General features: G+C 36.7%; 1 protein-coding gene and 1 long non-coding RNA gene across 2 annotated transcripts; one reads left to right on the forward strand and one right to left on the reverse strand.

The window, feature by feature from the left end:
* Positions 1–708: 708 nt before the first annotated feature.
* Positions 709–26,534, reverse strand: LOC121419556 (exostosin-1-like). Its single transcript, XM_041614012.1, has 7 exons — positions 26,267–26,534; positions 25,223–25,342; positions 6,336–6,587; positions 5,764–5,859; positions 4,748–4,837; positions 3,600–3,760; positions 709–2,643 (listed from the first exon to the last, which is right to left on the reverse strand). The coding sequence occupies exons 1-7, from the start codon at positions 26,495–26,497 to the stop codon at positions 2,262–2,264; spliced, it is 1,332 nt and encodes a 443-aa protein (XP_041469946.1). The 5' UTR covers positions 26,498–26,534; the 3' UTR covers positions 709–2,261.
* LOC121419562 lies at positions 14,390–16,723 on the forward strand. The gene is made up of 3 exons (XR_005970613.1): positions 14,390–14,709; positions 15,572–15,674; positions 16,201–16,723. It is a non-coding gene; the product is annotated as an uncharacterized LOC121419562 (long non-coding RNA).
* Positions 26,535–26,763: the final 229 nt, after the last annotated feature.

Consider the following 26,763-nt stretch of genomic DNA (forward strand, 5'->3'; position numbering starts at 1 on the left):
TCATGTAGCTCTCAGATGGAACAAAAAAAAAATCAAAATTGGTCAACAAATCAATAAGAAGTATTTTTGTGAGTTTTGAAAAATATGCAGAAATAAGCCTATTTTTGGAGTTTCAAAATTCTGAGTATAAATTTTGTATCCCCACCTAGAGCATCATATAAAGCAAACAAACTTTAAATTGATCAACAAATGAAGGAGAAAAGATATTTTTTGTGATTAATGAATAAATTTTGCATAAATTAGCATAAGTAATTTTCTAGTCAAAATTTCAAAACTCTGTATAAAAGTTTGGTGAACCTCATGAAGTTCTACCTGATGGAAGAAAAAAAATTCAAAATCGGTCAACAAATAAAGAAGAAGCATTTTTTGTGAAATTTGAAAAATATGCGTAAATTAGCATAAAACTTTTTCTAGTCAAAATTTCAAAATTCTGTGTAAAAGTTTGGTGAACTTCTACCAGATGGAAGCAAAAAATTCAAAATAAAAAAGATTTTTTTTTGTGAATTTTGAAAAAATGTGCATAAATCAGCATATTTCATGAGTGTCAAAATTCTGTGTAAAAGTTTTTAATCCGCCACCTAGTGCTATCATATAAAGCAAACAGAATTGATATAGTACTTAAAAGCAATTTGATATTGTGGACAGACGACAGATAACGGATGCCATGCCGCGGCATAAGCTCATCGGAACCTTCACGACGGATGAGCTAAAACAGACAGATTCACAGAAAAATGTACAAAATTAACAACAAAAAGCAACTGATATCAAAGGACAAGAAATGAACAAAATTGGAACAAAATTCTGTAATCACGAGTTGCTCTGAAATCATTCCTGAAACAAAAATTAATGAATAACTCAAGAGGTATTAATAGCATTTCAATATTCTGTGACAGGCATGAACATAAATCATTAAAATCAATGTTTAATTGTTTTTACTCAGAAGAATGGTCAATCTATGAGATATATAACTAGATTTTTATACTCTTCACAAATATCAATATAAATAATTGGTTACAGACTGCATCATTTTAGACTCATTGTATAAAATATTATGAGAATAAATTTGAGTAGTGCCAGTGGCAGTTAAGTGTAAATATCGCTGTTTTAATAATACCTTTGCCATGCAAATGTACCTTAAATGCACGCACTCTGAGCATTATGTTATTTGTATACTACAGAAAAAGAAAACCTTAAAATACTTAAGACCACATAAATCATGGACAAACGTTTAACTCTCTCTCTCTTGCTCCAACACACTTTTAATGTACACATGTTTCCAGCATGCCCCAACTAAAATCTAAATCTCTAATCTATTTCTTCTCTTATCTCAAGAAAAATATAGAAAATCTAGTCTCACTTTCATTCATATGTTCTGTCTTTTGTACAAAAAAAGCAAGACCTTCTTTTAAAATCTAACACACACAATATTTTCAATATTTTCATAATAATACCTCATGAATAATAGATTACATCTGGTTTTCAAAAAAATATCTCTGCTCGAAGGAGTTTATATCTGAACACTTTTCATAAAAACGATCTCATATTCGCAAATTGTCCAATGCTGATCAATACATAAACATATTTTGGCATGAAATATTACTGAAGTATAACTCTCATTCATGAAGGATTCTTAAATAAGAACGTATCCACAGAGTGAATTCCTAGTTACTGGTGCTTTTAAGATCCTGCGGACAGCCACAAGGCTCGGTAGTTGGAGGGAAGCAAACGAAACGCATGATCTTCTTGCGGCTTCTTTGGCTTCTTTGCTTTTGGGGCCTTCTGACTGGTCTTACAAAGCTTTGCGCTGCTGATGGACACTTCTGCTGAACATCTTGTACCAACATCCTAAAGATATCAGGATATTCTCTGCTGATAGCCCCTTGGCCAAGGACAGGATCCTGTTTACCATGACATCAGCCAGCTTCCATCAGATGACTTGAACTGCACCAACATCTTGAACAAGACATTCCGCATTTCAATGCCAGGTTTCCTTGTAGGTTCTAACTGGTTTAATGACTTGCGTCACGAGAAGAAGTAGAGGAGATGGAAGAAGAAATGAGGGCAGTGTGACCTTTCTTGATCCCATTAGTAGACTTTAATGTAGTACTCTTTGATCACGCCATGATTTGGTGCGGAAAACCACATGTCTGAAATCCAATGATGGGGGCACCGTATATCATCATTCTAGTACTCTCATCTACAAACATCTTGCTACACGTCGGTGGGGCAATTTCAAACAATTTTTCATCATTCATTCATTCTCACGTCCTTGGTTTGGGGTCCACGACCTCGATTTTGCGGTAACGTTTTCTCATGTTCGAGACGGGGTCTTTATAGAGGACTGGGTCGAGGCGCATCTGGGACCTGACCAACGGCATGGTCCCCATTGTGGTGGAGAAGAGATTGAGGCACTCCTGACGCTGCTGGAAGTGTTCCGCCGAGAGCCAGCGCGCCGCCAACGCCGAGGTGGACGACGTCAGCATGGTCTCGCGATATTGTTTACGCTGTGTGACCTTGATGGGGGGTAGCTTGGTCACACTGGCTACCAAGAAGTTCATGAGAATATCGTCGCAGTTGTTGGTGCGATCCACGTGGACACGCAGCGGTGAAGGCAGTATATGGGTGAACAGATAATGATAGTACCTGCGGTGACAAAACACATGATATTGTTGTGTTAGTGTATTGTAAACAAGATAACTAAACTCATACATAAGCAGCTGCATTATAGTAATGGATTATGAGCAAGATAAAAAACCTGGAAAGAAAATTGAAGAAAATTAACATTACAACAGGCACATGTAAAATGATGTGCAGTAAGTCAAATACCCTCCCAAGTGATATTTCTCAGACCAGACTATCCAAAACATGCGTTATTCACCTCTTGTATAAAGTCAAACAGATTTCTGTGTTCCAACAAGACTTGACCTTGAGCAGATATGTTTGGGGTAAATTAAAGGGGCATTCAGATAGCAGCCCCTGATAGTGAAATGCTGTTCCAATGGGTGTCATGGAAAAAGAAAGGGGGTTCAGAGAGAGGGCTACCTGTGGGGGGGGTTAATGAAAGGACACCTACCAATAAAAAAAATACTGTTCCAGTGGGTGCCATGGAGAAGGAGAGAGGGGAAAGGAAAGAGGGCCTAACGAGGGGGGGGGGGGGGTGAAAAAGCACCTACCAATGATAAAAAACTGTTCCACTGGGTGTCATGGAAAAAGAAGGGGGGTGGGTACAGAGAGAGGGTCTACCTGTTGGGGGGATGAAAGAGCACCTACCAATGAAAAAAAATATTGCTCCAGTGGGTGTCATGGAAAAAGAGAGAGAGAAGGGGGGTATAAAAAGAGGGCCCTATTTGAGGAAGGTAATTTATTAATGTTTTATTTAATAAAAAAAAATAATAAAAAGAACAATGGAGGTAGTCCAGTTCAGTTAAAAACTGTTTTACAATGTAGCCCTCCACGAATAAAAGAAACATAAAAATGATAAGAAAAAAAAGAACCAAAATAAAATACTGTTCTAGTGGGTGCCATGGAGAGAAAAGAAGGGGCAGGGGGTGAAAATGAGAGGGGGCCTATCGGATGGAGGGGGTATTGAGAAGGTGTACCTGTGATAAAATGCTGCTCCAGTGAGCACCATGGAGTACTCATTGGTCCACTTTGATGAGTAACCCCAACGACTTTTAGCTTGGTCCCAGTAATGGTTTCTGGCGGGGTAACCTACTATTCTGCTCGGGAACGTCTGCCACACTGAGAAGGCAAAATCAACCTGGAAGACAAAGGAAATAATAGAGTTTCAAGATAAATGCCAGTTGTGGTAACAATTCTAAAATGATTTAGTTCCGAATCCTATAAAAAAATGACCCAAGTGCATGCATGTATGAATAAGAAAATGTGACAAAACATTCTAGAAGAAATTGTGTAATTGCTGATGAATTATCAAACTAAGCATGTTATTAAACCAACATGCTGGGTCTTATATATTTTTTATTTACTGATTTCAAAACTTTAAAATGTTTTGCATAGATTTGTTATAAATGTGTTTGATTATTCACTTTTGTGGTCAAATTTGAGTGATCATTAATGACTCATTTTACTGTTCACTGTTCAAATCAATTTTTATTCCACCATCAGAGAAGCATTTCATGAAAGGACTTGTCGGACATTTTATCCGACAGTTACCATAGTAACAGTCCCTTTCAGCCAATCAGAATCAAGGAAAGTTGTCAGATCTGACAACTAGTCGGACAAAAATGTTGATGAAACACTTCCCTGAAGACAATATTTGATAGAGTTCATACATACTAAATCATATACTCATTATCCAATCATCAAAATATTCTAATCAAGATGTAAAAGTATCATAGGTCAGGGACCATCACTGCATCAAAAGAAGACTGGCATCAACATACCATGGTCCTGTTTCATAAAGACCTAAAAAAAAAATGCATGATTTCTATAACAAGTTTACTATCAGCCAACCAAATCAATTAAATTCAGCAGCTTTAACCCTAATAAGACTCGGGAGGGGGGGGGGAGCTGAATCAGCCACTACCCCGTCTTTTTTAGGGTTAAACTGTTTTTGCAAATTTGTTATTCTAACAAGTTTTATGAAATTACCTCACACTTTAATAGTTGATTTGGCTGATTCATGCATAAACCAATGGTATAAACTTGACTTGAAATGCACAGGTCATGAATTAAAAACAACTCCCAGTGTCACTACTGTCTTAATATCTTTCCATGAATAACTAACCTCATCTGTAGTTAATTGAGCATCTTCATCCAAGCTTAGAATAGAATCCATCTCAATCACAGAGTTAGGAGAGAATCGACTGCTCAGAGACTGTAAGGAAATACAAAGGAAATTAAGGAAATGTAAGGAAATTAGATAAGTACCCTCATCAAATGCACTTTTCTGTTTTGATACTGTAATTTTATGCATGCTATGAAAGGTGACACTGTATTCATTATCAAATGGTTTGAAGTTATCCCTGACCCAACTACTGATTAACATGGCACAATTAGGAATCTTATTTGTTTCTAATCAATCACTTTGACCAATACTGCCATTCCCAGCAGAACACAAAGAAAAGTTAACTCATCAGCAGAAATAGCAGCAGCATCATCATCATAAACAATATCACCAACAACATAATCATCATCATCATTACCACCATCCTCATCATCATCATCATCTTCATCATCATCATCATCATTACCACCATCCCCATCATCATCATCATCTTCATCATCATGATCATCATCATTACCACCATCCCCATCATCATCATCATGATCATCATCATTACCACCATCCCCATCATCATCATCATCTTCATCATCATGATCATCATCATCATCATCATCATCATCTTCATCATCATCATCATCATTACCACCATCCCCATCATCATCATTACCACCATCCCCATCATCATCATCATCATTACCACCATCCCCGTCATCATCATTACCACCATCCCCATCATCATCATCATCATCATCATCATCATCATCATCTTCATCTTCATCATCATCATCAGCAGCAGCAGCAGCAGCACCATCGTCATCATCACCACCATCATCATCATCTTCACCACCATCATCATCACCATCACCATCATCATCATCATCATCACCATCATCATCATCATCATCATCATCATCGTCATCATCATCATCATCATCGTCGTCATCATCATCATTATCACCAACACTATCAACATCATCATCAAGTTCTGAGCCTTCTTAGCTCTATTTCAATCTTACCTTGAGATCTGTCTCAATGACTGTAAGAGGGACTTGTAGCTTTGGCCATCTTGACTTCGGTGGGAGGGGTCTATCTACCTGCCATAACACCACAATCTACATAAAAAAGAGAGAGAATTTTCAATGACCTGGGCATATACTTATATAACCTTAATCTCTGGTTATCAACTAATAATAACAAACTTATTATATGAAAGCAAGTCATACCTATTTTCCAGAATGTTTCGGGATTTCCTAGCTTTTTTTATTCAACCCCCGAGCGGTCAGAATTGCATAATTAATTGCATGTCAGCACAAATAATGAATGACAGAATGTCAACACAACAAATTCCAACCGCAGCAGTCATTTTCACCATTGTGCTGCACTCAACCCAGGAAAGGTAAACAGGTACCTGGCACAAATTTATTCTTTGAAACGCTTGTGCTCCTGTGCAAGGCTTGCCGGGCCAAAGCCAGGACAATAATATCCAAGTCCTTTGGAAGTTTTGAATATGCTATGAAAGAACAAAGTATAATTATTCCAGCCACCAGGAATACTATCACTATAAAAGAAAAGTTGGGGGCATGCGTACCTGATGGGCATATGCAGACATGCCTACATTGACGAGTAGCTTCATGAGCGGAGCCGATATCGAGATAGGTGGGGTCTGTACCAAGACTAGAGCAGAAAACTTGTCGGATGGGGTTGCTCCAAGAGCCAGGGTGTAGAATGGGAATGCTTGTAAACTGGACGAATACTCGCTGAAGACGGACAACGCTCCAGGGTTGGTGTTCCAGATATAGTCCTGCCTAGCAAGGTGTTTCTGTACCCTCTCCTTGATAATCTATAGGTATAATTAGTGAAAGAAGAGTAAAGGTAGATTTAATTCATCTGCATTAAAATTGAATTCCAAAATGTAACCTTTTGCTGACAATATGCAACAGCATTTATCACCAATTGTGACTGCTGTGCAAAAGTACCCCTGATACATAACAAAAACCCTTAAAAGGTTAAGTAATAGACCACCCCTACCACCCCCCCCCCTCCCCACAAAAAATTCTTCCCAGTTCCCAGTTAAACACACAATACATTCGCTTATTTACGGTATAGAATTGAGTCAATTTCTTATAATACCTAGTGATTGCTCACATCTTACAATATGTACATACATTGTTTACTCATTCTTTTGGAGATTCTGCTGCATTATAATAACATATTCAAATTACTTTGTATTTTGTCATAACTGCTAGTCAGTCAAGAATTTTGCTTACGATAGCTGGCCCCTGTATTCTGATTATTTGTACTTCATATATCAGGCCTATATATCATCTACATGTATCTTATTATCCCATTTGTAATATGATCAATCATTATTGTGTATATGTCTTTTGATTTAACACAAACTACAGAAACTCCTGTTCCTCATTTTTTTCCCACGCAATTAATCTCATGATCAAAAGAAATATAAGATGGGAAATTAAGAATTGAGCAATAAACAGAAAGTATTGATATTGAATATGCTCATCTTCAGGAAGCACTTCAAGAGGCTTGAAGTGCAGTTCCTTATCAGACAATATTTAAGTGAATTTTATTTACTATAAATAGTTGCATCACTGTTGATATCAAACTGCCACTTGAAATGGCAAACAAAACCACTTTCTTGAGATATTTCACAGAGTGATCTAATTACTGCCATATCCTAAAAACAAATTGAATACTAGTTTTTTTGTGGGAACAAATGAGGATCAGGAGGGGATTTTTAATAAATGTTCCCAAGTTGCACTCGGCTTTGCACATGACTACAGACATGTTGAATAATTGTAGATACCCCAAAATTTTCCTGCCTCAATGCAAGAAGTGAACTGATGTATACTCTCCATCTTACCAAGAAACTAAATCCTTGAAAAATTGTAGACTGCACTCAGAATTTTAGGTGATTATTATTTTTTGTTCATTTTTGGGGGCTACTTAATTCACAACCTCCTGCTGAAATCGTTAACAATGGATGAGCTTTAACGTTTTAGGGAACGGGGATTTTTCAAGGGCTCTTTTTTTAATAATTTTTCCATGGCTCTTTTTTCATTTTCCAGTGCTCTTTTTAATTATCAGGTGCAAAATCGGCCCCAGAGCCCTGTGAATTTTTCCCCTGATGTCGATGCTTGTTGAAGACAGGCCTTTTTATCTACAAAATCAAGTTTCAGCTGTAGCTGATGAAAGTCAGAAGGATCGCAAGAATCTGATTTAGCACACAAGAATAGAACATCAGCGATGCATAGAGACAAACATATCTAGCAAAAAAAAAGCTCTAAACCAAACCCCGAGAACATAGCACTACAGCAGTAGTAGCAATAATAGCAAAGTCAAGGTTTTAAATAACCAATCATTTTAATCTCTCTTTGACATACTGGATTATGCCTCCGCGAGCGAATGTGCCCCTTTTTAGCACTTTCGATACTTTGAGCATTAATCACTATTTACAGGCTTCCTCTATGGGCTTGATAAAGACGGAGGTGGGGAAAGGATCACTCATTAAATGAGTACAGTTACTTTGGTAACTGGGCAACATTCTGCTCAAAGGTCACAGTGGTGGGATTCGGTCCTATAAGGAGATGTCTTTGAGGTTACGCCAGTCTACCACAAACTGAATAGGAACAGAAGACTAGAAAACCTGTCTACACACACATGACCCAGTATACTTGTTGTTGTTGTATCACATGTTCCTTACATGACTAAACCACTACTTCAATGAGAATGTACTAAGAAGCCTTCCAATAAAGAATCCCTTCATTTCAACCCCTGGGGGCCAGTCAAATATATTGCTGTACACACCCCGGTCCCGTGACAAAAAAACGTGTTGAAAAGGGTGGGGTTTTTTTCAGTTTTGGACGTGGACCGCCCGTGCACTTAAAGGGTATCAAAAACACAAATTTTCAAAAAAAAGGGTAGTTTTGAAAGACTGGTCAATGGTCAATCGCAGGGTCAATCGTATTTAGGGATTTTTTTTCCAAATCTTTTTTAAAGACTAGCCAACCAAGTTTAAAGTATTATTTTATTCCCCAAGCTTTTTCCCCGGGGTCATATTCTGGCAGCAACTTGTTTAGGGGCCAAAATGTGTCAATAAAGCCCACAAAAATTGTTTATGGGGTTATTTTGCACACAAAGAAAAACTTGCTTAGGGGGTGTTTGGAAATAATTTGGCCACGCGAATGTACAGCAATAAATTTGTTCCAGTTTTCTGGAAAATAGTTTAGTGGAAACTAGTTTAACGTGTAGTGAGAACGGTCAAAGCAGTCTTGGAAGCGATCTTCCAAACCAGTTTGGAAAGCCACCTCGCAATGTAGTTTTCAAGATCGCTTTGCCTCGTTAAACTGGTTTTAGCGTGAGGACACAACCGTTCTTCGGGAAGCGATCTTCGCACATTTTGAGCGCGCTACTCCACACGACAGGTGTAAAATGACCATGCATTTTGCATTTTGTGCGAAACGTGTCACCCCAATGAGAGCGTTTCCATTGCAATAAGAGCGCTTCACGTAAAGTGATTTTGAAAACCACTTTCGTGTGATCAAGTGGGAACGCTAGCAAAGCGATCTTCCAAACTGGTTTCTTGAATCGGCTTCCAGTAAACTAGTTTTAGAAAGCTTAATGAGAATGGCCTCATAAACACACACACACAGACAAATAAAACTAAAGATGACCTCGTGATGGAAACAGCTGTTTCCAATTAATTTCATCAATGTTCATCTTTTCTTCTTGGTTTTGAATATGAGACTTGAATGAGACTTGCTTTAGAGCAACTACATCATGACCTTTGGAAGTGTTACATCCTGATATTAAACCCCTTAAAAAATAGGGCCTATACATATTAAAATACCAATAAAATGACGGATGGATGGATGGGTGGGTGGATGGATGAATGTATGAATAACTACATAAATAAGTTAAATATAACAAGTGGAATGCCTCTGGCTGTCTCACCTGCATCACGCGGTTCAATATAGCAGCAGTGCTGACTTTGAATACTACTCTAACTCGCACAAGATGTTCAGTGATACATGGTTACTCTTATGTCCACTTTTTATGAACTAGACCAATAAACTTATGATGGTTATTCAACAAAAAAACCCAACATTGCCAAAGTTCACTGACCTTACATGACCTTTGACCTTGATCATGTGACCTGAAACTCGCACAGGATGTTCAGTGATACTTGATTACTCTTTATATGTACAAGTTTCATGGATCAGATCCATAAACTTTCAGTTATGATGGTAATTCAACAGATACATCCAATTCGGAGAAAGTTCATTGACCTTTGACCTTGGTCATATGACCTGAAACGCGCACAGGATGTTCAGTGATACTTGATTACTCTAATGTACAAGTTTAATGAACTAGACCAATAAACTTTCAAAGTTATGATGGTAATTCAACAGATACCCCCGATTCGGCCAAAGTTCATTGACCCTAAATGACCTTTGACCTTAATCATTAGACCTGAAACTTGCACAAAATGTTCAGTGATGCTTGATTACTATTATGTCCAAGTTTCATGAATCAGATCCATAAACTTTCAAAGTTATGATGGGAATTCAACAGATATCCCCAATTCGGCCAAAGTTCATTGACCCTAAATGACCTTTGACCTTGGTCATGTGACGTAAAACTCATGCAGGATGTTCAGTGATACTTGATTAACCTTATGTCCAAGTTTCATGAACTAGGTCCATATATTTTCTAAGTTATGATGACATTTCAAAAACTTAACCTCAGGTTAAGATTTCGATGTTGATTCCTCCAACATGGTCTAACTTCATTGACCCTAAATGACCTTTGACCTTGGTCATGTGACATGAAACTCTAATAGGATGTTCAGTAATACTTGATTAACCTTATGGCCAAGTTTTATTAACTAGGTCCATATACTTTCTAAGTTATGACGTCATTTCAAAAACTTAACCTCAGGTTAAGATTTGATGTTGACGCCGCCGCCGCCGTCGGAAAAGCGGCGCCTATAGTCTCACTCTGCTTCGCAGGTGAGACAAAAATGAATAGGTATTAGGTAGCTAAATCAAATTGATTGACTAATTCTTTAAAATGTCAAAGGCACAAGGATAAACCTAATGTAAAAAATCCCCCCCAAAAATCGAATTGAAGACATACGGAGATAATGTGAAACGTATTTTCAATGTAAAATTAATGTCATTACAATGATTTATGTAGGCCTACATGTGTATCTGAACATGATTCCAAATTAACTGGTACATTATATAAATACAATCTCTCTTTGCACATAACTTATATTAAAGGTAATAAATACACAGTCACACTGCTACTTCTTCCTTGATCAAGCAGATTAATTACTATAGCTTCAGAATATACAGTTTAATCTTTTTTAGGCCAAAGTTTGAGGATTACCATATCAATGATCTGCAGCTTTATCGGCTTACATAAAAGCCAGTTATCCTCCTGTAAGTAGCTTTGTACAACACATTCAGACTAGCCCAGGTTATAAGATCATTAAGACAATATTGTACTCCGTACCAATAGTGATATTGTGAATGATATATTTTTAAGGCTAATATCAACAAGCAGAGGCAAATCAGTAAATGTAGAATTTTAGAAACCTGGGAGGTGTTTCACAAAGATATAAGTATGACTTAAGTCGCACTTAAATGCTGAAGCATACATGATATGCATCGCGCGATTGTATTGATAGATACGCAGTAGTGCACGTCCTCATGACACGATCTGACTAATGCGGTCAAGCCTTTCATACCGTACGCAACTCGGTATTTAAGTGCGACTCTAATATGCTTTTCACATTGCATTTCCTTAACCCCATACTATCCTTAACCCCGGACTATCCTTAACCCCATACTATCTTTTTTTCGATTCACACTGTATTTCTTAACCCCATACTATCTTTTTTTTATTCACACTGTCTTTCTTAATCCCATACTATCTTTTTTTCGATTCACACTGTCTTTCTTAACCCCATACTATCTTTTTTTCGATTCACACTGTCTTTTTTAACCCCATACTATCTGCTCAACCGTGGTTAATGCCTTAACCCCGGACTATCCCTCAGCTCATGAATACTGATGACTTTACCATACAGAGCATGATTAACGTGCAATTCGACTTCTGTGATTGGTTAATGCTTAGCCCCACTTTCCTTAGCCCTGTTTCGTTTGCACACTGCGTCTCTTAGCACCGTAATTGTGGCGCTAGCACCACAATAAGCCGGCTAACCCTGCTTTTTTGCAGGGCCAGATAGTACGGTACTATTTACCGTGCTAGCCCACTTTGCTAAAACGTAGTGTGAAAACGAAGTGGGCTAAGCTTAACCCCGGGAAATTGGTGGGGCTAAGACCCCCCCTAGCCCCACCAATTTAGGACAAAAAGTACAGTGTGAAAAGCATATAATACCCCTTTCATAAACCCCATTATGCGGATAATAGCCGCATAATTTGGTCGTAAAATCGGAGGAGGACCAGAGTTATCTGTATTATTTCGATGCTGCTATTATCCGCATAATAGCAGCATCGGGAGCAGATTTTTAGTTAATCATGAATGAATTTCCAAAGTAATGCAGATAATTGCCGATGGCGGTCACAAGGTCACCCTTTTCAAACGCAACCCCATCGGAGGGGGCGTGTGCAGTTGCCATGACAATTATCCCCCTTTTTCAGGTCGGGCACTTAAAAAAAGTGTGGATTATTTTCGGAGTTTGTGAACGCAATTTTTATTGAATTATCTGCATTACTCTTAGGCGGATAATTGAAGGATGGGTTTATGAAAGGGGTATAAGTCATACTTAAATCTTTGTGAAACACCCCCCAGAACACATAGAGGAAAATCAGAAAGGCATATATTTTAGTTCTCAAAGTTTACCGGTAATTGGAAGTGAAATGATGAAAAAAAGAAAATATTTTAATGTAACTTTGCTTATTTTTACAAAGCAATTTCAGAGGGTTTACTTTACGCTCTACACATTGTGATCAGTATGCATTTGATGGGGAGATGAAATTGGTTTTTCTTTAGTTTATGGTGTGAAACAAAGTTTGATTTCTTTTACTGAACATTTAGAACTGCTATTGTTGCAATTTCTGATTCAATGAATAACTTATCATATCTGCAAAATTTAAGATTTATATATATATCATATAAAACAAAATTTGATTATTGAGTTTATGATCCACCATTGACTCTCTCATTTCCAAATCAGCTGTGTTGTGCATATAGATGTAACTGTGTTGTGAAAATTTTAATGCCGCCATAATTTTTTCTTATTCATCATCCAATTTGGATGACAATTCAGCATTACGATTGTTTGATTTTTCTCAATTCATAAACTTTTTTTGTTGGGGTAGACTTGAAATATAGATTAGATGACCATGCAAAATAATATAGTTTCATTAGGTTCACACATTAGCAATAGGCCTACATGTATGTTCCTAATTATATGTGCTTATTTCCAAGTGTGAGTAAAACGCCGTTCTCATTATACTCTCTAAAACTAGTTTACTGGAAATCGGTTCAGAAAACCAGTTTGGAAGATCGCTTTGCTAGCGTTTCCACTTGATCAGCCGAAAGTGGTTTTCGAAACCACTTCACATGGCCTTGTTCGTAACGGTATGAACACTCTCAGCGGGGGTGACATGTTTCGCGTAAAATTGGAAACCACAGCATAGGCATTCACATACAATGTGGTTGTGTCCTAATTTACGCTAAAACCAGTTTAACGACGCAAAGCGATCTTCAAAACTAAATCGCAGCGAAGTGGTTTTCTGAACCGGTTTGGAAGATTGCTTCCAAGACCGTTTCGACTGTTCTCATTACAAATCACCAGTTTCCACTCAACTAGTTTTGGGAGAGGAGTGAGAACGGTGTCTATCTCCACCGCTAGGCCAGAGCGAGAGTGACAAAATTTCAATATTGGTTAGAGGTAGAGGTAGGTTATGAGATCATTCATCATGTTTTATCCATTAGAATGACTAGTCACTGTTCACTATTCAAAATGAGTTTTCTTCTCCACTTTTAAAACAGTCTTTTCCTCAACACAAATTAGGCAGCCAATCTCGCCTAGCTCGATGAGTCATTGCCCTCTTCTCTGTCTTCACATCCCCCAAAATGTGTTTTTTCCTCTTTTCTTAAACATATATAAATGGGAAAGCATAGGTGTAGGTGTACCATACAAGTGAAAAAAAAAACAATTGCTCCTGCGAGGCTGCAACAATTGCTCTGGGCTTAATTTCGTCTAAAATATAGGGTTAGGGTAGCAATATGGTTTATGCTAGGTCAAGGGTTAGGTTTGTGGTAGGGTATAGAGTCAAACCAAGAAGTTTCTATGACTGGAGTTCCAACATGCAACAAATTTATTCAAGCAGATGTTCATTTTCTAAAGAAGCACAAAAGAAAGAACGGCAGTTAACATGGTTAAGACCTTTTTGATGTCCGCCTACGAAGCCACAGGTTTCAGTGAAGAAATCCGAGGAGTGAATTTTACGAATATCCATTTGGATCAATTTTCCATCTTTTATATTAATACACAAACAGAAATTTGTACGCATGACAAGACATCAATAACCAAGCACTATTACGCTGAGACACATGCCCAGATTTTATCAATTTACCTTTAATTCGTCCCTGTTTTCACGAAGTGACGGATAAGAGGAAAATTTTCACTTTTTTCAATTTTGAGTTTTTTGCATTTTTGGACATCTATGACTTATATCTTGAACCTCAAAAAGTTTCAGATCACAAAAATGTCTAATTACGTTGCTATGACGACATGACATTCAAGAAAATACCGGGTAAAAGGATTTCTTGTTTTCACGAAGTGACGGATAAAGCAGCCGCCAATACGTGAAAACAAACGAATACGCTTTGCACTCAAAGAGTTTTTTCACGAAGTGACGGAAGGCAAATATTTACAGTTTGGAACAGCCGAAGACCATGAAATGGTGAGTTTTTTGTAAATGTAGGAAATGAAATAAATGTAATGCAGCCTTTTAAGTCATTTCGAGTGATTTCAACCCTTTTTAAACGTCTCTGATAGCAAAAATCCTTAAAATAACGTCCAATCTCTACATACATTGCCCCACATATTTATTTTCGTGTCAGTGAAAATTGAACGGAGTATTGCGTGTACTTTTTTGTCACTCAATCGAACTTGAATGTAAACTTAGTCAAACCATAAGGGTTAAAATATTTTATAACATTTATCAAGACTAAATAGATTTAATGAAGGCTGAGGATTTGGTGAAATAATCGTATATAGGGGCATTAGTTTAGGCCTAGATCTAGTCTAATTTACATGCATTGCCATTGTGTTAACTCGTACTCGTTAAGTTCTAACTTGTCTTCACAAGTTCCCAGGCCATATGAATAGTATTTGCAATAAATTTCCATTAAAAATCACAAATGAATACATAGATTTTATTGTCTGCTTTGCTATAGTGAACTCATCATGTAATTACATACTTTAAAAAAGTAATGGAAAGATACCCCCGGGGGGGGGGGTCTATAAATAACAATATGAATGCTGAGATCATGAATTAATTTGGTGAAGTTAGTGGCCAACCTATGTGGGCAAATAAGTTGAGTCCTTAGTTAAACTGAAGATTACTGGGGATTTATGTTTTAAATAAATCATCTCAAGTCCAGACTCAGTCTACATCTAATGTAGATAGAGCTTTATACTTTGTTGTTTGGTGGCCACTTCCTCGCCCTTATCTCTATAACGTTTTACAGAATCTACATAAATAACTGCACCTCGGATTTGATCATAATCATGATGATGAAGATATTTTCATTTTTTTTCAGATGCAGTATATACAATAAGCGATGTTTCAGAGAACAAATGAGAGAAGTCCTGGAACTGGTACACTTGCTATTTAACAATGCTGATGGTCAGATACAATTCCAGGTGAGAATTTTCATAGTGTTATAAACTCATATGACATCCTGTCAGTATAAGCAATTCATTGATTTTCACTCACTACCAAAATTAATTTCAATTGCAAATCTAGTAAACAATGAAGCTATAAAACTACGTTGATTCAAAGTTATAATCAGAAAATATTAATTTTGGAATACGTTATAATTTAGCAGATATACATGTATTTCTAAGTTGTAAAAGAACATTATTCTCATTTTAACAGATGCTTGGTGTACTGCCATAGAGCATTACAAATTTGACATGTGATCATATTTTCAGCTGAAACTTTCTTATAAATTGGAAACATCTAATTGAAATATTTGCTGTAATTATCAGTAGTAAATAGAGTGTATAAAGTATATACTTGTACCATACTGACTGGGGAGGTTTATGTTTGGTAAGGGCAATTTAAAATATTGAGTCTGCTATCTATTCTACAAACTTGATATTGGATTGACAAAAAACTTTGAAAACAAACAGATAATTTGTACATTATTTCATTCCACACACATAGGTTAGATCCAGGGGCCGACACGCTTGTCAGATGGGTCATTGATGATTCCCTGAACATCGCAGATATGATCTGATTTGGTGACATGACAGTGGAATTGGTAGTGACTGGATTTTACAGTGTGCCCTGGTTTTGAACTATTGAAGTAACCAAACTAGAAACATCTTCTGAGAACTCTTACTCAATTCTGATGATGAAACTCTGTCTACACTTGTGAAAATGTGAAGGAGTTGGCTCTACCTCGTGGCCTTTCAGGTTCAGTGCTCTCATCTAACTTTTTCTTTTTCCAGCTGGGTAACTGATACCAATTTTAATTTTCTTGAGATTTTGACTTCAACATAAGTTTAGTTTCAATTTTGATAGGACTTTCAAATCTGGTTTCATTTTTAGAGCAGTGTATTATATAAAGAAACTATACTGCTTGAACTATAAGTCTCTGCTCTTATAGTGATATGATTATGAACTCCTTTAAAAATATTTTATATATACAGTCAAATATAAAGTTCAGAATAGTCACTTATCTGCTATACTTCATGTTAAAATTGCTTATACACATCGTCCACATATGGATGCAGAATAATTACCCTTTTTCATTCATTTGTTTCGCATGTTTTCATTTTGCTTGGTGCTATCTAAAAAACAGAAATACTGCATATTTCTACATTTAAAATAAAACTGAATGTTATTAGCTGTATTGTGCTTAAATGTGTTAATACTTCATATTCTTTAATAATAACAATCATACAATTTAGACTGACATGCATTGTGAAACTCGATAGCTGCATGATATATTACTAGTAAGGATGTAGGGGTGAAAATCATATTAGGTTTTTGTGAATTCATTTTCAAAAGCCAAATGTGTTAATACAGACACCCCCCCCCCCTTCCATGAGGTAATGTTTTATTGGTTTATCAGGGGTGTGAGAATTCTTAAGCTGATTTTAGTTATTTTTTGCTTTTTATTTTAAGCTTGATATCCCCCTTTCCTGTACAATAGTTTGAGAGCTCATTCAATTTAATCCCCCAACTCTTTACATAATTTTTATTGGAAAATGTATTGATGAATGTTATTTAGCCAATGACTTGAGAATGATGGAAAAAATACAAATCTACTTAGTCATTCGTATTTTTTATCATTGCATTTTTTTTTTGCTTTTGTCGCTGTCGTTTGGGATTTTGATTATAAATTTGTTAAAAAAATTATCCTGTTTGATATGACGTTAAATTATTGATTTAAAATTATATTTCTTTCTTTGACCATCATAGTTTATAATTGTTTATTCAAAGGTTTGCATGTTTCCTTCGGTAAAGATAAGCTTTTTGTACTATTGGACTTTTTAGTCCTTGACAGTGTGTAAAAACATGAAATAACTCTCAAGGCAATTGTGTCGACTGATTTAATTATGACATTCTTTTCATTAAAAAATTCCAAAGAGTAGTGAATGTAATAAGTAATGTTGACTATGTTACTTCTATTTTGATGGAAAAGAAATAGGCCATTATACTTGTATATGTGTATGTTAATACAAATATACATTAGAGAATACAACTTTCCTGCACCACTAGCATTGATTATATTCCAGTATTCTTGTAATTGAAAGTTTATTAATTTGTCATTGGAATGTTTTGAATGTAGAATTGGGTACTTGATAGCAATTCTGTATTTCTAAATGTGGCATTCCCAGACTAGGATTATACTGATTGTGTTTAGCAAGGTATGATATACAAATAAATATATTTTTGCATAACAGTATATTCAAATTTTATGAAATGTATATATTTTTTTTTGGGGGGGGGTAGCAATTAGTCATAATTTACCAATTCTTGTTGCCTTTGACAAGTTAGGTCCACATTTAGTTGAGTACAATTTTCGAGGTATTAGTCTCAAAGAATATTGTTGAATCACTAACTCGGCCTTAACAAAGAATTAATACACAACATTTAAGAGACACTCAATCGGGATTTCATTTTATGAAGGGGGTGGGGAGGTTAATAAACTAACAAAAGTTTATAATGTTGAATTTTCAATTTCCAAACGGAGTCAGAGCACACAAAGGGTATATAATTAAACTCTTTATAAATTTACAAAGACAAAAGACAATTCGACTAAATTGTAGTCACATTTTTCATGACCTGTTATACAAAGCTTTCGTATTTCAGTGTTCATCTATCAAAAATGAATATGATATTGAAATAAAATAGGCCTAAGAATTTAAAACGTGTGTCTATTGGGCTTCCCTTTTATTACGTGAAAAAAAGGAAACAGTATTAGAAGTTATTTTTTGTACTTATTAGCGGAAGCTGCAGGCCCTATTAATCTCACATTTAGGATTAATTTTGTTTGCAATAGCAAATAAAGAGTTTGTGTATATCTAAAACCTATGTATGGAATTGCATCCACAAGGCTATACGTGGGACTAAGGCGGAACCTCTTCCCGTCACTTCGTAAAAACAAAATTGAAGCGCGTCCTTGAATTTCGGGTTTTCACGAAGTGACGGTTATGCGCGCGGAGCACTATCCGTCACTTCGTGAAAATAAATCTAAGCGTGTCCCGTAATATTTCTTTCACGAAAATCTGGTTCTGTTTATAGCTCATTATCTTCTTAAATACTAAAGGAAAATGCAAATGATTGGAATCGAAGATTGTCTAGAATATGCCCTCTACGAAAATATGATATTTATTCACCCTGCATACATTAAAGAGGTTGAGATTGAGGTCTAAACCTTTGCAAGCGATTTACTCAAAACTGGCTTTTAAAAAGTTGCGCGCACATCCGTCACTTCGTGAAAACAGGGACGAATTAGTGGAAAAAGTAAGAATTTAACCTTTACTGAAACCAGATTTTAAAACTTTTCCGATCGTTTGCGGCAAATGAAAATTTCAAATGTGGTCGATGGAATATTGCTATTCATTCAGATGAGTGCCCACACATACCCAGTCGAGGAAATTTGAGTCATATTTCAGGACATATTGCATAGTTTATTTTTACATGCCTCCGAATTATGTACTACACATATAACCAGACCAGGGCTCCGTAACACAAAGAATAGTGATCAATCGCTAAATGAAATGACCAATCAATATCTACGATACATGCGCATTTGGTTCAAAATACTGACCAGGGACCAATCAGTGCGGTTCTTTCATATTTGCAATCCATCGCAAACCTTTGTGTTACGGAGCCCTGATGCGGCGAAAAAGTAATTATCATCACAATAGCATATTTCCCTTTATATATGACCTATAGCTGCAGAGTCATGCGGAATCATTTGTCTACACAATTGCAAGAGATGTTGAGCAAAGTGCATGCCTGACATACTTTCTGCTGGCGGTTTTTTAATCTTGTTCAAAGGGATTTTATTTGCTGTTTCTCCATCTCATTTGAAACCTCCTTGGTCAAACCCAGAGTTGAGGTTGGCCATTCCATTAGTGCGTGGAATTTAGACCAGAGCAATAGACCAGTTCGTAGTTACCCATTGACAATTTTGATCGAATTACCTTTCATTTCTTTCATTATGATAGGCGGATTTCAAAGCAAGATATTACGTAAGCTTGCCTTACATAGCAGGATGAAGAAATTGAAAAGACCAGGTGACTAGAATAGCACACCAATGAACACTTTATGAAGGTATTTGGTGCATTGCTATTTGAATGCATATCATAGCATGTTGCACAATGTGCTTGGCAAACTGTGAAATACCAGTGTTCGTGGACACATTGTTGTGTTTTGTGGATGTAAATGAAAACCACTATTCAAAAGAATATATAAATAATCAAGACATCAAAGTTGGTGCTTATCTCATTAGATTTTAAAGCACCATGTCACTTTAGTACAAATGACCTTCTTCTGATCATGCGTAGAATCTTTTGATCACGCGCAGAAAGGAACTACAAACTGGCTTGTTCTCTGGGTTTCCTTAAATACGCCCCTGAAGTTAGAATCACAAGAAACTGACAACTCTTATTCGAATGAGACCCCCAAAAAGAACATATTGTCAAAAAATTGTTTTAAATTGCATTTTGGGGAATGAACATACAGTGAGAATGGAAGAAAAATAATATTGCAATGTTATTGGAAAGTGTATCATGGATAAAAAAAGTACTCCTTACACTATCACCTTAGTATGGATTGGGAGAACTGGGGAGCATATCATCAAAAAAAAATTCCAAGTCCTACAAGTTGTCAGATCTGACATCTCTCCTTGATTATGATTGGCTGAGAAGCACTGTTACTATGGTAACTGTCAGATTAAACAGCACTTGTCGGATAAAACATCCAACATTTCTTTCATGAAAAACTCCCCAGCTGTTTATGAAAAAAACATAACAAATGTAGAAACATATGGATTTAATATATTATTTGATATTGATCTGTACTCCAAGTAACATAATATGAATCATTACAAATTGTATTAATATTTTCACTTCACATCCTTCAAATTAATGCAAGTTCACATAAGAATTGATCAGAGCAGAGATCCTAAAATCACCTAAGATAAGCCCTTTTGTATATAAAAAAGGGTCTTCTCATCGACCTGAAATTACATGTAAATCAGTAGGGCCTGAATTCAAAATTTAGCCAGATAAGAGGCACCCCTTTGTATCAATGTCTGCATGCCCATAGTTTCCTATCAAAAGGAGTTTGGTGCCATATTCTACTATTCATGAGAATACGCGCTGAAGTATATCATGCACAATTTGCTATTCATGAATCTCAATTGGCTTCATTTGATCAAGGAGTTTTCCACACCATACCTAGGCTTACGTACACCTAATCGCTCAACCCTGATAGTATTAACTCGCTTCTATGACAAAGCATATATTTAGAGTGAATTGTATTGTACAGAATGCTTTTTTTTTATATTTCTTGGAAAAGTTCAATGTAAAGCTTAAAATTTTCTCATGGAAATGCCTCTTAAATGCAAGTCTAGCCATTTTTCTGCCATTTTTTGTCCCATTCTCTGTCTGAAGCAACTAAAATTTGAATATTTAAATGAGCTACACCCATTTCTAGCTACTAGACACCAAGTTCCCTTAATAACCATAAGATTAAAGTACAAGCAGTACATAGAACTTTGGTGCACAGAGTAACTTGAGTCTTCCACATGGCTCAACTTGGTGTAAATAGCCAAAATGACGGTAAACTTGAAAGTCCTATGAATGATAAACTAGTTCACACTCTCCATTATGTCTGCCTCAGTTCGGGAATTCTCACAGGCCACACGCCCTTAAGGCAAACCATAGAGACATTCCCTTTTGGCATATGAGATGACATCATTGGAAAAAGCCAATACTTTATCCACATGGAATAGATTCAGGGAGAGAAATATATGGGGGGAGGGGCTTTGGGTGATTTCAACCCCAGAATTATGAAAATAACCCTGCAAAATGAAAAAAAAGAGCCCGAGAAGATCATCATTCATTGTAAAGTTAAAGCTTATCCAATGTTGCAGATTTATCGAGTGATTGCTTAAAGTAGTCCCAAATAATAATTAAATATTAATTTTAATATAGTTCAATATAATATGTAGCAGCTTTCCGCAGTGATTGCTTAAAGTAGCAACAAATAATGAAATATTAATTTTTAATATATTTAAATATAATATGTTGCAAATTTACGGAGTGATTGCTTAAAGTAGCCCCAAATAATAATGAAATATTAATTTTTAATATATGTTGCAGATTTATGGAGTGATTGCTTTAAGGAGCCCTAAATAATAATAAAATATTGATTTTTTGCCTTTCAAATGGATGGATTCTCTGAAACATAAGAAAGTAGAAGACTTCATTTAATCAACATTTTATCATCCAAGAATCACCTTTTTTTCAACGATTAGTTTTAACCAAAAATCTTTTCTTTTGTTGGTTGCAAAAGTAGTCCACAATCATGTACAATGTATATATTTCATTTAAAAGCAACATAAAACACTGAAAAAACATGCATTTTGAAAGGCAATTTGGCTGAACCAACCACGGATCTCGATCATGATTTTAAAATGGGACTTGTTCCATTTTGAGGATGCGTTGCACACACTCTGTAACTTCCAAGAATCCTAGGTCAAAACGGCAAATCTGTAGTATGTGGTTGGTGGTCTTAAAAATAGGGGAAAAGTACGATGAAAGGCTGTACGAAAATGAAAATCTAATTTTCATTCCGTTTTGCATTTTGATTTGTGATTCTTGTGTTTGTGTAAACGGCCTACGAAATTTGATTAAAAGCACCTAAAGCTGAGTATCGCCAGGCCAATGCCAGTCCTTCCCAGGGAGCGGTCATCCTTGCTTACAATTCAAGCGTAACTGAGCAATGACTGACCAATAGCTTGACCACTGCATCCTGCAATCCAGGGGTCTATTATAAAAGCCTAGTCAAACGTATCGTTGAAAAGAAACCAATTGAAGTAGCTTTGGGACAATAGTATTGGCATTAAAAACCCAGCATTTTATGAACTTAATTTCTTCATGATTTTTTTCATCCTCTGATTCCACACCACCATACAAACAAAGGTACTTAAAATAAATCAAAGGTCAAAAACAGGTGAGAGGTCTAGACTTCTGTTATTGTATACACAGCTTAAAAATTTTACTGATAATCTTTTGATGGCCATGATACTCCATTGTGGTCCTTCGTTCGCGCTCCACCGTGGTGAAAGGGGAAGTTCATCCTTGATTTAGGTGATTAAAGTTCATACAGAAACCAAAGAAAGTAAATTATTGAAGATTCAGCGAAAATCCATCAAAGATTTAAGCCTATGTTAATGACAGAGTTGCATGTACAGAATTTTCAAGTTTTGGTTTTGCGACCTCATGTCCGAGCTACTTCCCCATTGGTCATGTGATACATTATAGATTCCAAGAGAATTTTTTTTTAACTAAGAACGATTTTTACTGAGGCATTAATGATATCATCAGACACGTTACTTCATGTCTGCTTCTATGAGGAAATCCATTTTTTTTAATAGGGACCTGAGAATGAACAAAAAAAAATAAACTGAGAGGCATGAATCTACAGAGGCATGAATGCTCATGCCTCTGTAGATTGGTCAAAATCATGGTACACTCAAAGAGGCCTACTTACATTTAAATATAGGGGGCACTTTTCTTGACTTCAGCCCATCTCCATTAGATTAACATTTTTCATTGTAATTAATAGGGTAAATTTCAAGATAAAAAAATACCTGGAACTGACGAACTTCGATGCGGTCTGAAACCACCTATTGTCTCCAATTTCAAACTATAAATTTCACCCCTACCCGTCAACATACAAACCTTTCACCAGCACCGGCATGGTTGTGGTAGGTGCATGGTCTGGTTACTCTGGTATAGACATGGGATACTAGCTTGATTCCCCGATTGATTTTCCCCCCTGTAAAATACACCCTACACTTTGATCCCGCACCCCTCCCCAGACAAAGAATGGGAGCTAGGTCAAAGGTCAACCCAGATCACTTACACTCAACTATGCAACTCCTCCTACAAGGTCAAAGTTCGTCTAGAGCCCATGCAGAGCATTGTTGGCTTAAGATATCACTTTTGTTGTGGGAGTATGTCCTATGCATGGCATTCATAAACAAATACGCACTGTTTTGACTAGGGCTACTGGGGATTGGAAAGGAAATGTACTCCTGTAACAACATGTAAATAGTGATAAATTCAGATCTAAGGATATCCTTTTGATTAGTTTCAGAACTTGGCATGTCAAATTTCTTTTTATATCTTTATCCACCTGTATTGCTGCTTTATTTGGGATGAAATGAGTCTCCATGGTGGCATGCAAGGTCTTATGTTATGCCTACGCCTATATTGTAATCTGAAAACTAATACCCCTTTCATAAACCCAATTATGCGGCTAATATCAGCATAATTTGGTCCCAAAATCGGAGGAGGACCAGAGTTATCCGCATTATTTTGATGCTGCAATTATCCGCATAATAGCGGAATCGGGACCAGATTTTGACTTTATGAACGCATTTCCAAAGTAATGCGGATAATTGCCATGGTGCGGTCACAAGGTCACCCTTTTCCAACAGAACCGCATCGGAGGGGGTGTGTGTGGTTGCCATGACAATTATCCACCTTTTTCAGGAAAGGCGCTCGTAAAAAATAGTGCGGATTATTTTCCGAGTTTGTCAACACAATTTTTATTGAATTATCCGCATTACCCTTAGGCGGATGGGTTTATGAAAAGGGTATAAGAGGGCCAATTGGGCTAAAATCTTGGTTGGTTGGTTGAGCAAACTCGGGCTGGTGCAGCACCGCCTATTGCCACCAAATGTTTGTCTGTCACAACTGATATCTAGACTGCGCATTTTACACCGAAAGTCAGGAATCCCATGTCCTTCAAGTTAGGCTGACCCATCCCTGAATAGCCCAGTTATGTACCATCTCTTCCAGCCAATTTGTTCCAAGTGATTTCAAGAGATCAGGATTGGACCAGCCTATATAAAAGGAGTGTTGGTTTAAGCATGGGTCTAATACCCTTTTCATAAACCCATCCTCCAATTAGCTGCCTAAGAGTAATGCGGATAATTAAATAAAAATTGCGTTCACAAACTCCGAAAATAAGCCGCATTATTTTTACGAGCGCCCGTCCTGAAAAAGGCGGATAATCGTCATGACAACTGGACACGCCCCCTCCGATGCGGTTGTGTTGGAAAAGGGTGACCTTGTGACCGCACCATGGCAATTATCCGCATTATTTGGAAATGCGTTCATAAACTCAAAATCTTGTCCCGATGCTGCTATTATGCGGATAATAGCAGCATCAAAATAATGCGGATAACTCTGGTCCTCCTCCAATTTTACGACCAAATTATGCTGCTATTAGCCGCATAATTGGGTTTATGAAAGGGGTATAAGTTAAAGTAAGGAAGATGTTGGCCTAACACTATAGTCACACGTACACACCCACAAAACAGTCTGACAAACTAACAAAAGCTATTGCATTATTTCCAATGACATTCCATTGGTCCGTTTAGAGTCGGGTTTTGTCCGTGTGACTGCGTCATCAGAGAAGACAGACTCACCTCTAATGTAGTATGGACTATCTTCTCCGTTGATGAGAAGTAGCGGGTCCAAAGGAACTGAGTCTGTTGCCTCAGCAACAGGATCTGCTCGGCAGTGATGGACCTTACGATGGACGGAACCTGGACAAAATATAATTTTGTAAACAATTCAAGCAAGATGATTCAAACAGAATTTCACACAGCAAGGACCCTCCTACGAATCAACCACCTGTATGGAATACCATAGGTTAATTTTTCTTTTTAAAGGTTTCTTGATCAAAACCTGTATGGGTACCTTTCCATATAGACCACCTGATCATACAGTAAGGACCATTTTTCTGGTCTTTCTTGGACAACAGAAATTACTGCTGGCTTTAAATTTGACATGTAGTGCCCAGACCGTTGCATATTGGTTGTACAGAAATAAATAGCAATATGTACACTAATTTGTAACTGCAGTACATGTATATAAAGAAAAAAAAATGAAAATCCATATTTTATTGTCCGAAATAGGTATAGATACATGTAGATGGAGTATGGAACCAAAATTAACAAGTGACACAACACTTGCTCATGCAAAAATTGCTACAGGCTTTATTTCATCTTAAGATGGTGGCCTGTATTCTGAAGTCAGGTTTAACTTAAACCATGGTCTAACTCTATGCTAAAATTATGGGAAGCCAAAAGTGTCAAAATTTTTATTAAGTTGTATGTTTCTTATGTTCACTGTGCTCTTTCCTGATTCATTGGTGAAGACAAACATCTATTTATACTTCCTAGACAATTATGATTTGAGAGCCAAATGAGCTGAAATATGATATCTCTATAGTTAGTGATTTATTCAACAATTGGCTATCCATACTTAAACCACAATTTTAAACCTGAGTTTAAGTTAAACCCCGACTTCAGAATACGGGCCATAGAGTTTTATGTTAGGTTTAGGGATAGTATCAAATCTAGGGTTAGAGTTAGTCAGATTTGTGGGTGGAATGTACAGCACTGAGCCGAGCAATTATCGCTGGAGAAAATGTCGTGGAATCACATAACAACAAATGTCGTTATTACCTGAAGTAGAAGTCTCTCATCGCCAAAGACAACAGCTTTACTCCAGTCTATGACCTCTGAGAATGGTAGCTCCCAACCATTGCTAAGTAGCATAGGAATACAGGCAGCTTGCAGGGATTCCAAGAAACGGAACGACCCAAGACGGCGCCCTCGTGGGACCAGGCAGAAGGTGGAGTTATGCAGTAGGACTTGATAATCATACCTGGAGTGAAAATGAAAGCGGTATAGCATGGTTTAGAGATGAAGTCCTAATGATAATACTTCTTTTCCATCTATTTTTGGGGATCATATCACAAAATGACAGTACACAATACATGTACATATTTATTCCAATTCCAATGTTTCTTTTTTTTAAATCCAAGAAATGTAGGCCTATTCCTTTAAATACGGGCCTACACTACAAAATACTTTAGTTTAAAAAAAAATTGGAGAAGCTGCAAGAGAGCTATTCAAATGCTTTATTTTTTGGTTTTAGCACGCTACATAATTATATATGT

This window comes from Lytechinus variegatus, chromosome 1 (genome assembly GCF_018143015.1).
Source record: "Lytechinus variegatus isolate NC3 chromosome 1, Lvar_3.0, whole genome shotgun sequence".
NCBI classification, from domain to species: Eukaryota; Metazoa; Echinodermata; class Echinoidea; order Temnopleuroida; family Toxopneustidae; genus Lytechinus; species Lytechinus variegatus.

Bases quoted from the DNA above. Each gene is read 5' to 3' on its own strand.
- LOC121419556 (XM_041614012.1), bottom strand. From the start codon at position 26,497: ATGCTATACCGCTTTCATTTTCACTCCAGGTATGATTATCAAGTCCTA. The intron at 25,343-26,266 runs GTAATAACGACA...TATTTTGTCCAG, and splicing joins ATGAGAGACTTCTACTTCAG to GTTCCGTCCATCGTAAGGTC. The intron at 2,644-3,599 runs GTACACCTTCTC...TTGTCACCGCAG, and splicing joins GGAGCAGCATTTTATCACAG to GTACTATCATTATCTGTTCA.